Below are 15,966 nucleotides of genomic sequence, written 5' to 3' on the forward strand. Positions count from 1 at the left end.
CCCCTAATCGGGCTTTCTTCCACAGAGTTGTCCTTTGAAATCCAAAGAAACCCCCCCAGTCCTCCCGCCTGCTGAGGTCCATCCAGACAGGCACGCCGCCACGCGTCTGCACGGCGAGCAAAAGCGCCCCGTGGACGCCGTGAACCCTGCACAGCAGCAAAGGCTCCCGACGGGCCGACAAGCATCTCTGCCCATCGTCCCCAACATCTCTGGAGGAGCGGCTGAACTCCACAGACCGCTGTCCGACCCGGCACTACCGGGGAAGTAGGCCCCGCCCCTCTAACCCTTCTCTGATCACTGAAGGTATTCTCTCACGCTTGACTCAGGGTCTAAGAATGAGACTGAATATGCAAAGGATTCAAACTGTAGACTTTCTTCCATTCCTTTTGAGATAATGTCTCAGCCGTCCTGAAGCTGAGTTAGCTGTACAAACCCATTTATACGGAGGTATTTATACATGATATAGTCAATATATAGTCATCTCTGTGTACATAGCTCATGAGAACACTGCCAGCAACGCCAGGCACCGACTTGCGTTCTCCAAAAGGATATGCATGATTTAGTTCCTCCTTTCTTTTCTCATCTGCTGCATGTTCCTCGCACACAGATCGCCGGCGTTCAGGTGGGACGCTCACTCCGCACGCCGTCACGTCTGCGTTTGCCTCCCGACGGAGGAGGCGGCGGCGGCAGCAGGCGGGTCCGAACATTTTGTGTGCCTACTGTCCACCTCATTGCCGCGACGATAACTAAATAAAAGCCCCCCCCCCCAGACGAAGTAATGTGAGGAAACGTCTGAGAGCAATAACGACCTGTGAAGGCGTCACTCTGGAAGACGAGCGCAGCGCCAACCAGCAGCTGTTTGATTTAGATCATCTGAAAACATCAGAGCAGCACTGCAGGTCCTCCAGCTGTGGCCATTCCTGTAGAAAAATGTCTATAGTCCAAAAATAATCTACACAAAGGGTTTTTTTCTTCTTTAAATATTAAAACATTCATTCTAGCCTGTTCTGCATCCTAGTTGGCTGTAGATCTTGTCAATCAATGTCCTCCATGCCCCGCCTCCTGAAACTGAATGCGTTTGCTAATCGTTATAAAGCGTGTAGCGAAGAGTTTTCCTTAAAACATCTGTCCTCCTACTTTGAGGATTTCACCTGACAGTTTACATCTGCAAAAAAAAAAACTGTTTTCATGCGTTACCGAACTCAGCATCAGCAATTAGCCTTTGTCTAAAGCAGCTACAGTAAATCTTCTGATTCTCTTAGTTCCCCGTCGCATTACTGAATAAAAATACAAATAAGTGTATTTGTTTGTAGCTAATGGTTCTTCATATGCGTAAAATGAGTCAGAACTGTCTAGTTCTTCTTCTTGAACATTTAAAGGGTAATTAAATCATCTAAAGTCATCCGTTTGACACTCCAGCTTCACATGGAATTCTTTTTACACATTGATGGCGCCCCCTGCAGGACAAACCCTATAAATGTCACGGAGCACCTTGAAATGTGTGAATCCCTCCCTCCAAGCCACTTTTAAATGTATTAATTCATTATTATTTTTTAAAGAAAATAAATATCTTGGACCTTGATAAGAACCTTAGTGAATCTTCACAGCTGGAAGGAACTGCTGGTTGTTTTAGGTCTTCCACTGCATTTGCTTCCTTGAACAATCTCTTTAATAAACCATTACTGTAAAGTTACGCAAATTGGTCTCTGGTTTCAGGAACCTGAGACAGCCTTAGCTTTACTCACCTGCTCCGGCCTTTCTGAAGCGTTCCGCGTGTAACCGTAGACTGAAGTGCATGCTGAAAACCACTTAGTCCTCCTAGTTTTTGCATCAAATCCTCTGACACGAGCTGCATGGAGACTGCACTCAATTAATCGATATCAGACGCGGCGTTAGACCTATTTTTCTAAAAGGATAATCTTTCATTTATGGTTATTTTTCTATGTTAGGACGACGCCTCTTAACGTAGCACGCAGGCGGCCAACACTGCATGCTGTTGCACTGACTGTTTGCCCTTTGCGTAGTTTTGATTTCTTGTCGCACATTTTCTTGATTTTCATATCATTTTAGCTGAGTTTCTGATCCTCACCAGGAAAGGACTTTTCCTGCGGGTCTGTGGAAGAAGGAATGTGTGGAGATAGTTTTGTAACCCCAGCAGGAGGCTGGGCTCTTCCTCTGTCTTACCCCCAAAACTCTTCGTGTCCAGAAAAGGCTCGTCAGAACTTTTATGGGATTCGCAAACTTTTGCACAGAGATAAGAAAAACCGGAAGAAAAAAATGTCACTTTTTAAATCTAGTGCTGTTCACAATTGTTTTTATGCATTTTTTTAAAGGTTTGCCACTGTATTTTATACAATGCAACACTTAAAAGCTGACCTGAATGTTTCTGTTGACTCTTATTTAAAGGAAAACTGTAAATAGATTGGGATGATGCACAATTGTACAGACGAATAAACAAATTACACAATGATTCAGACGTTTACTGAGTGTAACAAACTCGTTTGGCTGTGTTTGGTAGCAATTTAACATTAAGTCACTAAAGCGGTTCCACATAAGTGTTTTTATACAAGTAAAAAAAAAAAAAAGCAGAGGTGAAAATGGCACAGTACATTGCGATTAATGGCCCGTCTGCCCTCTTGTGGCCGAATAAGGGATTGCAAACACATCTGGCTTTAAACAAACTCCCTTATTTCAAGCTGTTCCCTTGTGTGAAAGGAAATATCTAAGTGCACCTGGTTAAATTATGTCCTTCACACGGCGCCGAGGCATTAAAACTGAGGTTACACTTCAGCGCCGACACCTGCTGAAATCTGGACCTCCTGTTGTGATGGCGACGCTTAGACAGCCATGCTGCACAGGATGAACTGTGAAGACGAGAGCAGACGACAGAAGAAAATCAACATCACAGAGGGAAAAATGGTAAGTAAAATAAAAGCTTTGGTTTGTTCCGTTATGTACGGTGGCCCTGAGGTACAAATCACTCCACACAAAAGCATTAAAAAGGTCGCGGACACACTTTAAAAAAGCAAAACAAAATGTGAGACAAATGATTAACAAAATAAAAACTTACTAACCAGAACATGGAAAACAAAAGTAATTTCCAGAAAAAAAAAGAGAAATGTTAAAAAAGGTAAAGGTGTGTACTATTTGGATGATATCCAGCATCGCTTCATGTTAAACGTTCAGTAAATCAGTGACGTCACATAGTCCCAACCTTTTCTGGTTTCTCTGTTTCATTTTTAGGAAATTACTTTTGTGGTTTCTGGGATTTCTTGTTTTATGAAATGTATTTCTTTTTTTTTTTTTTTTTTTTACTTTGTTTGGCTTTTGTAATAGGCGCTGTGATCTTTAAAATATTTTTGCGCTAAGGGATTTGATGATGTTTTAAAAGCAATTATTATAGAAACCCTGTAAATTCATCCCTAGTCTCCGCAAAATGCCTTTATTTATAGTAAAAATCCAACTTGAAGTCTACGTTTGCATTTTAGAAAAGAAATCTCCAATAAATCAAATATGGAAACCGGCAGTGATGTCCTTTTTTTAAGTTCTGCATTGAGAAAGTTCTCTGGTTTTCTGGCCAGTATTCTGCTCTTTAATAAATCTAGACTTTGCTAAAAGTATTATTCTGATCAAAAAAACAGAACTAATAGCATTTTTCATGAAATGAGGAGGAGAAACTCACATCGTCGTACTGGAAGGTGACGCTTCCTTGCTGCATGGTGTCTCTGCGCCTGAAGTTCTCTGCAACAGGAAATCCATGTCAGAAAAAAAAGTTTCACAACAAAAGCTCAACTGAAAGAGCCGGGGTTTGTACCCGTTAGCGTTCTGAGTTTGACGCAGCACGCCACGTAGTCGTCGAAAAAGATTCTTCCTCCTTTGTTGTAGCGCTGGATGATGACATTTAAGGCCTGAGGACTGACCCTGAAACCTGGAGACGGAAACCGTAAGATTTCACACAACAAAAAGCCCAATCTGCAGATGAATCTTTGAGCTGCTGAGTTATAAAACAGAAATTAACAGTAGAAAAGACAGACTCCTAAAGTGGCTTTTTGGATTTCCTAAAAGCATACAAGCTCTGGTTTCAGTTGGAGAGATGAGGAAGTCGGCTCTGCTTCAATATGTCAGTGATTCTCTGTTTCTGCTTGCTGGGATTTATCAGAACCGGTTTGAGTTGGACTCTCACCCATGGCGTTGATGGCCTGCGACAGCTCCCGGGGCTCAACCGTTCCGCTGCGGTCCTGATCAAACATCATGAAGTTCTGCTTCCAGCCGTTCAGAGCTACAAATAGCTCCTTGAACTCGTTGAAGCCCATCTTCCCCGTATAGTCCCTCTGGAGACGGTGCAGTTAAGGTGGCGTTTGAATGGCGACGGAGCGGTTAGAAGAGGCACAAGGCTGAACCGAAGGAGGCAAAGGATACGTCGAGCATCGCGATCATGATCCTGCAGGACTCCAGGCTAAACGCTGTGGAGGAGGAGAAAGACGGGTCAGCTGACATGATTTTAATGTGTTCTTTGTTCCCGTTTCATTTTTACTCGTTTAACACACATTTAGGTTTGGGCTTTCTCCCAAAACTCAAACAAACCAAGTATTTAATAAATTATCTTGACCAAAACGTAAACAAATTAAGGTTTTTGATCGACAAAAATGACCAAAAACTGGTGTCAAGTAGGACATTTTAGCCCTCATGTTGTCTTGCAGGTAAAAGGTGACCCACTACAGTGAAGCCGTCCATTTTCAACTACACTCTCTGGCTTAATCTTCCTCAAAAGTGATTCTTTGTTTTAGATAAAGTTTACATTTGGCCTGTACACCACTAAGGTACTAAGATTGTCTTAAGAGTCATTTGTTGACCCGTGACTTAAAAGAAAAAAGCATTTGAACACCAGATACAATATGATATTAAACATTTTTCCACAACATTTCGCTGTTTAGTTGTGTTATGAGTAAAACTTTTATAATTTATAATAAACTGTTTTTGCCTTATCAGTTGAATTATTCCAGAAGTAACTACTTGGCGTGTGTGTAACAAAACAAATATGATGAATAAAGTTTAGCTGAATTGATAAGCAGCACAGTTTTTTATCAAACCAAATAGATTTTAGATTTGAAATTCAATGAAGTTAGTTTATTTAGAGGTTTCGGTAGGGTGGGTCATTTATGACCCTCTTTTAAACTAAAGCTTAATGGAAGCAGGAGTGTGGAAATCGGTCTGAATGTAAAATCTGCTCTTTGAACAGTTTAAAGCTCGAGTCTAAACATCTGCAGACACAACACTGAACGGAGACATCGGCGTTCAGGTTTCAGTCGACTTACGGCTGTAGCTGCCGGTGAAGCCGGCCTGAGTCAGACACTTCTGCAACTCCTCAGCGTCGACCTCTCCATCCTGCATGGAACAAAACACACAAAGCGTCACTAAACATCCTCAGAATTGTCTTCTAATGGCGGAGCAGCACTCTGTACTCTGATCAGAATCCGTCATTTTCCTGGGAGTTTGTGCAACTTCAGAGAACTGAAGGTAGAGTTCAAAGTCTTGTCCGGGCACGTCAAGTCGGAGTGAAAACAATCCAGGAGATGATGCACATACCTGCCCCGCTATGGCTGTGAAGTAACCCCACATGGGGTCGTTGGCGGCTGGAGGCGGGGCGCCGTATGCTCCTGGGTAGCCTCCACCATACGGTGCATATCCTCCTTGGGGTGGCGCGCCCCCCATCTGTCCAAACATTTGGCCGGGCATGTGTCCACCTGGCATAGGAGCCCCCGGCATGGGGCCTCCCTGCATGGGGCCTCCCTGCATGGGGCCTCCGTACTGGAAGAAACAGGTACGGTATAAAATACAGCTTTTGCTCGTATTGGTAAGAATTTGACCCAACTATGCATGAGGTGGGGCTCCATGTTCACATTTGACATTCCAATCATCCTTTGATCTGTTGTAAAGGTGTTTGTAGTAGTCTTTCAAATATCACTGTACTGTTTTTAGCCAAAATAAAAGCAAAAACCGTGTTGTTTTCTAGGACATAGTGTTACGTCTTGCTGCTGTGCTCCATCCTTTGCCCCGCCCTGTCATTCTGCTCACCTGGCAGGTGGGGCCAATAAGCTTGATCAGCACCTGCCAGGTATTTAAGGCAGGAGGCAGTTTTTTTTTTTTTTGTTTTTGTTTTTTTATAAGGCTGAAGCTTCCACTTGCTGGAGAGAGGGAGGTCCCTCTACACTACACTCCCAGTGGTAAGACTGCCGGAAATGTAGAAGGACAACCAGGGGGCAAAGAGCCGGAGCAGGGTCTGAGTTGGCGCAGTGCTGGTTTGTTCGTTTCTCTTCGTCCTCAGCCTTCTTCTACCGCTGGGTGTTGTCACTTTAGTTTGGGGTTGGACCTTGGTAGTCTTGATTAGTGGGCCTTATTTGTTCTTTTGGATAGTTAGATTTTGGATGAGCAGCCTTAGCAGAAACTGCTGACTCCTCTGGTCGACGTGGTTATTTTATGTTTGGCCGCTCCTTTGTATTAACCAGCACACTAATTGTGTTCATTTTTCTTTACAGGACCATTTCAATTTTTTTTTTCTTCAATAAACTGTTTATCTTCCTGGTGTCCATTTGTCATGTTTTTTTGGTCGTTCTCCATGACTGCCCGATGGGGCAGTAACAGGAAGTCATTAGAAATTCACCCGAGTCGTGGGTGGGACTGTCGGCGCAGGAAGAGTAAGCCTGCCCCCATTTCCCACCATCCCTTTTGTTTACAATCTCTCTCCCACTAGTTTATATTCCCAACCTAACATTACTGGTGCAACAAAAATGGAGAGCAATATAAGAGCTATCCAGCTGTACAGTTTAAAGGAAAAACAAAAGACAGACATGGATCTATTTGTAGTGGATGAATCTGAATAGAGCAAAGCAGGGAACTTGTGGCCTTTACATTGTAGGACTTTTTTATTTTTATTTTTCCGTCTCTGCTCCTGATTCACCATGATTTCTAGTACAGAAATGCCTAGAAGTGCAATTTTTCAGCTTGTCTTTATCCATTGGGAGTATTTCAAATTTTTTCGTTGGAGTGGATCCTTAACTATTGCCACTAATGAGAAAAAAACGATCAAAAACGTTTATTCTGGATTTAGGGCTGAAAGGAAAATGTCAGAGCTGCAAGGCATGATATACTGTGGGGGAAGGGGGGGGGGGGTATTTTTACCAAAAAAAAAAGCTGCAGGTCAATTCTATTTCCTGCAAAGAACTGAGAAGTTCCAGGAACTTCAGGCCATGACAGCGGCCGTTTCAGATAAGAGCCACACCTTCGTACTTTCCTCCAAGTGTTCAAAAAAAACCTGAAGTTTGTCTTTTGTTTAGTCTGTTTTGCTTTGATTGAAAAAAAAAAAAAGTGAGTGCAACATTAATATTTAGTACGTCTAAAGCTGGAAAAACATTAAAACAACAAACTTTAGCAAAGGGAGGGGCTTTCTGGGGGTCTAAAGGTGACTGTTCCCACTACATACATCCCGGAAGTCATTATTTCGGTTATAAAAACACATCCAAACCAATTTAAATGTCAAAGTAGATCACAAACCATTTAATCCCGAAAACAGTCACGTAAAATTACAATCAAACCATAAACGTCGCTTTTGTTAAAGTATTTTACAGCAAAAAAATGAAGAAAAAGGTGTCAACGAGCTACAGGTTTGTTAGCTAAAGTAGCGATAATGACGCATCGAAAAAAATAACTAGTTCAACTCACCCCTCCGTATCCGGGATAAGCCATAGTGGTTTGAAGACGGGAAACCCTGAGGGTTACAAGTTTTGACGAAGGTAAAAACGAACTTGGTTTATCGCTTTAGAACTACCGTCACGCTTCCCATAAGTCTGCACTACCTCCTACGTCACGTCCGGCTGTCCGAGTGCAAAACGTCAATGATTGACAGCTGGACGAGCCAATAAAGACGCTCGCGGGCTTGGCTTTTTTATTTTATTTACTTTTAGTCAGTTTATTTGATAAGATCCAGCATATTTCTTTGACAGCAAAAATGGAGAATATAATCTTATTTAAAAAATAATTCAAAGGTAGACTTTTATTCAAACATGACGTCATAGTTAATGGATGACCAATGCTGAAAAACACAGACTTACATACTAGAACTGGGGTTCTCAAGGTTTTTGTAGCAGAGGGCCAAATTAGGAACTCGACATTAGGCTGGGGGCCAGTTTTGATGGGGGGGGGGGGATGGATAAACAGGAGAAAAGTTTTTTTTAATAGCTTTAACCCTTGCACTATCCTAGGCACTTTAACATTGGGAGTTGGGTCATCTAGACCCACTAGACAGTGCTCTGAACCTTTTTTCTACAATGATTTGTGAACCTCACTGGGGTCCATGGATTACATGAAATCCTCTTCACCTTTATCCACCTTTTTCAAGGTAGGAATAACACGTCAATGCAAGTTGGGGTCATCTAAGATAGCACAAGAGTTTGTTGTTTTTTTTAAACTTTATTGAATGTATCAATTCAATACAGAACAATGCAAAACAGCAACAAGGAATGAACAAGCCAGGGAGTTATTATTACATTTTACACAAATACATTGAAACTGACGCACGGATCAAATCTTTTAACGGCTTTTTTATCGTCAGATTTTCTTATTGTGATCATGTATTGTTTGAACTCATTGGTAAAGAGAGAAAAAATGAGGGGTATTATTTGTAACTTTGGATTTATGAATGTTCCATTTGCATAAAAACAATAAAAGGTTAATGATGTATAATTGTTCTTTTTTATGAGATGGACAGTGGGTGAGGCCAAACATACCGTGTTCTAAGTACAGGCGGAAGTCTGGGTCAATGTGGGCGGAAATGAAATTACAAACTTTAGACCAGAGAGTAGTGGAAAAGGGACACAACCAAATTAAATGTTCATAGCACAAGGGTTAATGACAAAGTGTCATTTGTACAATTAACCAGGCCCTCCAGATGTTTTCCCAGATGCGGTGGGAGGTTGCTGCCCAGATCTTCTACTGATTTAGTATTTGTATCATTTGACAGACTTAATTCTTCAAACTTATTCTTTTGCTCTGGACAATGTCAGCTACTTTCAGCATACATTCTTTTTACAAACTTCCCGTCACTTACGGGCTTGCATTTCAAAAGCCATGATGAAACTTCTGACACAGCTTCACTGGATTTAGCCATTTTTTGTAAACAGTATCTGATGTGCAGCATATAGCCTTGTTGTAGTTGTTGAAGCTTTTTGTTGCGCACCTTACTGGTAAATTTGTCATAGTTTTGATGATTTGTTGCATATAGTGATGATTTATATTGAATTCTTTGAACATTGCCTTGACCTGCTTGCAAATTAGGCACAGGACTTTATCCAGCCCGTGAGGTACGACAAAGTAAGCATTTGTCCTCTTAGCTCGAAAGCGCCTTTTCTCCTCGCCAACACAACGTTTTTTCCTCAAAGGAACCTGCTCTGGTTCTCTCTCCGAATCCCGCTCTGAGTCAATTTCTACTGCGTCATGATCCTGCCTTTTGCAGAGGCAGTGACATACAAAAATGTTGTCTGTCCTCTTGTGGTGAAATTAATACATTGTACCATTGACACTGAGTGTAATTACATTTTTTTCCTACAGATGTCGCCAGAAACCACAAAACAATATTTTTCCAAGCAATCTACAGCTGGTTTAATAACCATTAATTAGGATTTATTTAGGGCCACAAAAAATCTTCCAGCGGACTTTGAGAACCCCTGTACTAGAAGAAGAACTAAAAGAAGACAAGAGGGCTTTTTATGTTAAAGTCAAAGATTTTTTGTGACAAAAGGACTTTATTTGCAGGTGAAGGTGCTTATATGGGCTTTAAAATTGACACAAAGACTTTCTTTAACATATTCATCAATGATAGGATCAATGGATAGTTATTTTTAATAAAACAAATGTTCCCGCTGTTAGGGGCTTCAATAAAAAAGATGACAGAAACTACATTATCGACTCCACAAACTCGCTTTTCTTGAGGTACTTTTTAATTTGTAAAAAAAAAATATCAAAGGTTGTGTCCGAATTCCTTCACTACGCACTATATTGTACTGTATAGTGCACTATATAGTGCGTTTGCCATTTTGTAATGCTGTCCGAACATACAATTTCCAAAATCGAGTGCCCTAGATATTTCCCAGAAGTCTCTGCAAAAAACCATAGTGCATCAATGCTCACTAGATCGGCAGATATAGACCACAATGCATTGAGTCGGAACATTTTTAACCAAAAAAATGTAATTAGATGTTATTTTCTTGATAAACCATCAACGTTTTTATCTTCAGAAGACACTGGACTCATAAATAATCATGGCAAAACGCTCATGTCAATCCGATTTTAACTTCGTTGAATCGATTACGTCACAACCGCCGTTTAAAAAAAAAAAAAAAAAAGTAGTGGTGTCCAAATTGTTTTCAGGGCGCTACATAGTGCCACACTATGCCATTCACCCTCCCCATTTATGGCACTAAACAGTGAGTGAACTCAGACTCTGTTTTTGGAATTCAACCACACATTGTCAATGAAAGCATGGATTGAAACCCACAACCAACCATCCCAGAACAGCAGTAGTGTTCCTCACAGCTCCATGACCAGCGATTTGTACCGAGCCCCCGTATTGAACGAGCCCCAGGGCAACATTCTTCAAGACCGCAGTATTGGTAAGATCTGACCTCAACAGTTCTGCGGTCCTGGAGAAGTCGCATTTTTTTTGTGGCCCACAAGATATAACCCTTGCTCTATCCCAGGCACTTTAACATTGGGAGTTGGGTCATCTAGACCCACTAGACAGAGCGCTGAACCTTTTTTCTTCAATGATTTGTGAACCTCACTGGTGTCCATGAATTACATGAAATCCTCTTCACCTTTATCCGCCTTTGTCAAGGTAGGAATAAGACGTCAATGTAAGGATGAGGTCATCTAAGATAGCACAAGGGTTAAACTAGAGCTGTGACAGTGTGGGATTTTTGATCACCGCGGTGATGAAGAAGCAGGAGACGCGGCGTCGCGGTTAACCCCCCACCCCCCGCCGCTGCTGCCGATAACATCATCCCCCGGCGGCCGCGTTGCAAATGAATACAATTCCTATTTACAACGCAGTATTCTTTATAAACAAATAACAGTTACAACCAACTACTAACTATCTAATTAATGAACCAACTATATAGGTGTTGTAGAATGACTATGTGTATGTGTGTCAGCGCGCTGCGTGTGAAGGAGGAAAGAGAGCATGTCGCGCGAGAGTGAGTGCGAGCGTGCACAAGTGTGTTGGGGGTGCACGTTCATGTTTGGTGTTACAGAGTGAAGGAGAACAGTAATAACCGCGTCGTGCACTCAAGAACGCACGCAGCTTGTAATGGAAATGAATACAAAGGAAATTCCCCCAGAAGCCCTTGAAGTTTGAACACAGGACCCGCAGGAATAGTACATTTTTAGCAAAAATGAATGCGTTTTTTTATAGTTCAAATCACGCACCATATGATTATCAACGATACCCATCCCCATCCATGACTCCATCCATTTAATCTCATTTAGCCAGTTTGGTTCAAAAGTCTCTACAAAACTGCAGATTTCAATGAGACACAAACAAAAAGGAGGAATTTCTCTCATTCAAAACTGAAATAAAGGAGGATTTCAATTACATTAATTTTTACAGATTATTTTTCTAAAAATAATGATATCCGTGTGAAAACCATTCCTCCATTCAGCTGCTGATGTCACTGATGGATCACAGACTTCTATCTTCTAAAGAAAGTTTCTGTTTAGATTTTGTTTGTCATTTTCTTGAAATAGGAGTCGATCTGCTGCTGCTGTGATGCAATGCAGACAGAGCGGCTCAGTGGAAGCATCTCCCTCCCTGAAGCAGGAGTGTCAGGGTTCAAAGCTTCACCTCATTAGAACGGTGATCTGCTGACCATATTCAGACAGGAAGGCTCTGTTTTGGAATGGTTGACCTTTAAATAAAAGATAGATGGTTCAAATCCCACAAAGTATTGTACAAATAAACACTTTTTTCATCTTCATCTTAAATCAGAGAAGAGCTGTAGCACTGAATCAGACAAAGCAGCTCAGTGGTTATGACTTGTTCTCATAGCCACAAGGTTCAGGGTTCAAATCCCAAGTAGTGACTTTGGTAATCAGAGTTTTTTTTCACAGTGTAGAAAATCTTCACTTCAAAAGAGAGACGAGCAGCTGATCTGCTGCAGACAGAACAGCTCAGTGGTAATGACTTGATCCTTGGAGCAAAACACTGAGGGTTCAATTCCCACTGAACATCTTTCTTAATAAAATAACAGTTTTTTCAGAGTCTGGAACGTCTTCACCTCATAAGAACGACGAGCTGCTGTTCTGGTGCAGACATGAGGGCTCAGTGGAAAAACATCAGACCATCAAAGCAAAAGGTTAAGGCTTCAAATCCTGCTATGTGTCTTAGTATATAATCTAATAGTTTTTCCACAATGTGGAACGTCTTCACCTCATTAAAACGATGAGCTGCTCGTCCAGTCTAGGTAGAATAGTACAGTGGTAGAGAGCAGGTTATTAATAATCAGAAGAGTGCAGGTTCAATTCCCAACTTGAGACAGAGGCAGTAACTTACCTCTGTCAGATAGAGACTTAAGATAATTGAAGAGAGTATGATAGGATTAATAGAAAATTCAGGAGGAAGTTAGGTGAAGACCGAGTGAGTCAGGTGAAGCAGTCAGGGAGGAAGGTCAGTGGTGGGTGGGTGGAGATTGGCCACAAAAAGGAGGGAAAAAAGGAGGTTGCAAAGGAATGTGGCCAGTCTCCAATGGCAGCAAGGCAGTGAAGGATCAGAGAAAGAAAGAGTGGTGAGAGATATTAATCTAATGAATAGATTAATTTATATTTCTTAATATTATTGAGACTAACAAATTTCCTTAGGCCCCCAAAAAATTGAGATACAGAATTATTTATCTACTCTGTTAAACTTCTGCACTCTCCCCTCTCATCCTTCCCCTGAGAGGCTGGCCACATCTTTCTTTTTGTTGTTGTTGTTGTTTGTGGCCAGCCTCTTCTCCTTCTGTTCCTCTCCTCCATCTGAGTTACTCTTCTCTATCCTACAAGCTTTTCAAGCATCTGCTGCTTTCTCCCATTTATTTGACCTTTCCTAACTACACTGACTTATTTATCTTCTATCTGACAGAGGTAAGTTACTGCCTCTGTCACAAAGTGGGAATTGAACCTGCACCCTCAAACTTGTTAATAACCTATTCTCTACCACTGTGCTACTCTACCTAGACTAGGACAGCAGCTCGTCGTTCTTTTGAGGTGAAGATGTTTCTAATTTGTGGAAAAACTTCTTGGTTACATATAACAGGCTTCTATGTGACTTGAACCTTCAATGTTTGTCTTTGATGGTCTGATGTTTTTCCACCGAGCCCTCATGGCTGCAACAGAACAGCAGCTCGTCGTTCTTATGAGGTGAAGACTTTCCAGACTCTGAAAAAACTATTAGCGGTTTGTTGCAAATACATTTGGTGGGAATTGAACCCTCACTCATCTGCTAGTGAGATTAAGTCATTACCACTGAGCTTTTCTGCTTGTGTCAGATCAGCAGCTCATCTCTCATTTAAGATGAAGATGTTCTACACTGAAGAAAACTACAAAGACAAACAAAGGGATTTGAACCCTCAACCTTGTGTCTATGAGTTCAAGTCATTACCACTGAGCTGCTTTGTCTGTTTCTGTACAGCAGCTCATCTCTGATTTAACATGAAGATGATCTACACTCTAAAAAAAACTGCTGTGTTTTTCAACAAGATTCCTTGGTGGGATTTGAACCCTAACACTTTCACTTTAGTGGTCAGACGTGTTTCCACTGAGCCATTCTGTGGATGAAAAGCAGCGTGAAGATGAAGGTCTGATGAAGACAATCAATAGATCAACATCCTCTTCACCAAACTGGATTGAAATTCTAAAGATCTTCATCAGTTTAGTCGTTATGTAGATCTTCATCAGTTTTTTCTTCCTGCTTCTCTGATCCAGAAAAGCAGGAAAAGGTTCATCAGTGAAGATGTTTCAACATTTGTTTCATACTCTTATTGGTTCATTTGAGCAGAAATGAAATATTTATACAAACAAATAAGAAGAAATAAGAGATAAACAAAAGACGGTGGCTCTCAGAACAACAGCTTTCTTAGTCAGTTGGATGCTGGTGTCTGTTGCAGGTTCTGGATGCCGGTCGGATCCGGGCCTTTGCAGAACCCTTGGTGCTGCTGCAGGATCCAGACGGCTTCTTCTTCAAGATGGTTCAGCAGACGGGCAAACAGGAAGCTGCAGCTTTACATGAAGCAGCCATAAAGGTCAGTTCCACAGGAGACACCTCAGAGGATCCAGCAAAGTTCTGACAGAACCAAACCGGGCCTTTCCTCCTGCAGGCTTTCAACAGCAGCCAACGTCCCGCCGCGCCGGCTAACGGACACGCAGAGACGGCGGACGGTCACCTGGTCATCTTTGAAACGGCTCTGTGAGCTCAGACACGCTGCTGCCTCAGAACGGAGGAGTCCGGCCCGAGAGGGTCCAGCCTCTGATGGAAGCACTTCCCTGCTGCTGGGACGCTGCTCCACAGCCGGCATCAAACACCACAACCATGCACAAAGCTTGTAGAGAGAAAGAGAGCTGAAGAGTTCTCCTCTTCCTCACAGGCGAGCGTTGTTGAGAGGATGAAGAGTTTGTTTCTGTAAATACTTTGCTGCACTAAATGAACATTTCAGTTTTTGGACTTTATGTGTTTTTGAAGCAGCTGAAGACTCAAAAACTCTTCATACAAATATTTATAAAAAACCTCAAAAATAAATTAGGCTTTCAAGAATTTTTTCCATCTTTGTGTTTCATTAAAAACATTTGAATCATGAGTTCATTTCACTGAAAGCCATTTCTGGAGCGTGAAATCCCTCAGTTTGGAGGCTCCGCCTTGTTCCCGCCTCACCTGTGTTCAGAGTCTGCAGCCCATCAGGACGGCTCTGCTCTCTGTGCTGCCTTCAAGAAGATCAGGAAAACATAGTTTTAGTTCACCCAAAATGGGAGAGGGGTGGAGCTTTTCTTTCAGGGGGTGGGGTTTTCCCCTCACCTGTCTGGCGGCCTCCAGCAGGGCTGCTGCCTCCGCCCGGCCCGTCTGCTGCACCAGCTTGGACAGAGCTCCCTCTTTGTTCTGCAGCAGGAGGAAGGGTCGGTCTGATTCCTGGATTGGAGCCACTGTCCATCACCTTGGAACCAACCAAAAGCATCATTTTAGCACCAAACGATGCAGGAAAAATATTAAAGAACAAACTTAGAAATGAGCAGGAGTACAGGGGGCTCATCTCTGTCTTTGTGGGCTGGTGTGAAAACAACCGACTGCTGCTAAACACCAGCAAGACAAAGGAGCTGGTCCTGGACTTTAGGAGGTCCTCACCAACACACTCACCGGTGAACATCCAGGGCTCAGACATTGAGATTGTGGACACATTGAAATACCTGAGTGTTTACCTCAACAACAAACTGGACTGGTTTAACAACACTGATCCTCTGTACAGGAAGGGCCATAGTCGCCTTCATTTGCTGAGGAGACTGAGGTCTTTTGGCATGTGCAGACAGCTGCTCAGGACTTTCTACCACACTGTGGTGACCTCAGTAGGAGTTGTGTGCTGGGCGGGGAGTAGTTCAGGCAGATACAGGAGGAGGTTTAACAAACTGGTTAAGAAGGCCGGCTCTGTACTGGGCTGCACACTGGAGTGTGCATACATATTCTTTTTATTAAAGGGGAGGGAGAAAGAAAAGGTGTGTGTGTGGATGGGGGGTGGGGGGGGATACAAGTGTAGAGTTGCTAATTTGAGTGGGTTAGGATTTTAAGCTGTGAAATATTTATGCTAGATCTGCAGAAAGGCAAGTGCTACATCAAAACGTGAAATTCTGACACTAAAATAAGTGGAGGATATCTATCCATCAATACACTGTGGGTTA

The 15,966-nt window shown here is 42.2% G+C and overlaps 2 protein-coding genes and 1 long non-coding RNA gene across 10 annotated transcripts in view; 1 reads left to right on the plus strand and 2 right to left on the minus strand.

Annotated features, from left to right (window-relative positions):
* The window catches only part of kcnh7a (potassium channel, voltage gated eag related subfamily H, member 7a), a 98,109-nt gene extending 95,639 nt beyond the window's left edge, over positions 1-2,470 (plus strand). For 6 of the 8 annotated variants that reach the window (XM_020710294.3, XM_020710299.3, XM_011484162.4 and 3 more), the window contains one exon: positions 26-2,470. In XM_020710294.3, coding sequence (XP_020565953.1) covers positions 26-268 — 243 coding nt within the window. In that variant the 3' untranslated portion in view covers positions 269-2,470. The remainder of the gene's footprint in view (positions 1-25) is intronic. The other 2 variants (XM_078932772.1, XM_078932786.1) reach the window with 1 other exon arrangement.
* On the minus strand, positions 2,285-7,894 carry gca (grancalcin). Its single transcript, XM_004066551.5, has 8 exons — positions 7,720-7,894; positions 5,587-5,808; positions 5,316-5,385; positions 4,420-4,463; positions 4,184-4,331; positions 3,815-3,928; positions 3,683-3,741; positions 2,285-2,864 (listed from the first exon to the last, which is right to left on the minus strand). The coding sequence occupies exons 1-8, from the start codon at positions 7,741-7,743 to the stop codon at positions 2,838-2,840; spliced, it is 708 nt and encodes a 235-aa protein (XP_004066599.1). The 5' UTR covers positions 7,744-7,894; the 3' UTR covers positions 2,285-2,837.
* A 6,889-nt stretch (positions 7,895-14,783) lies between these two features.
* On the minus strand, positions 14,784-15,211 carry LOC111948839 (uncharacterized). The gene is made up of 2 exons (XR_002874831.2): positions 15,095-15,211; positions 14,784-15,003 (listed from the first exon to the last, which is right to left on the minus strand). It is a non-coding gene; the product is annotated as an uncharacterized LOC111948839 (long non-coding RNA).
* Between the last annotated feature and the right edge of the window lie 755 nt (positions 15,212-15,966).

This window comes from Oryzias latipes, chromosome 2 (assembly GCF_053564925.1).
Source record: "Oryzias latipes strain Hd-rR chromosome 2, Olatipes_Hd-rR_3.1".
In the NCBI taxonomy this organism is placed as follows: Eukaryota; Metazoa; Chordata; class Actinopteri; order Beloniformes; family Adrianichthyidae; genus Oryzias; species Oryzias latipes.

Coding starts and splice junctions, on each gene's coding strand:
- gca (XM_004066551.5), bottom strand. CDS start 7,743: ATGGCTTATCCCGGATACGGAGGG. Junction 5,386..5,586: donor TCACAGCCATAGCGGGGCAG/GTATGTGCATCA, acceptor TGTTCCATGCAG/GATGGAGAGGTCGACGCTGA. Junction 2,865..3,682: donor TCACCTTCCAGTACGACGAT/GTGAGTTTCTCC, acceptor TCGTCTTCACAG/TTCATCCTGTGCAGCATGGC.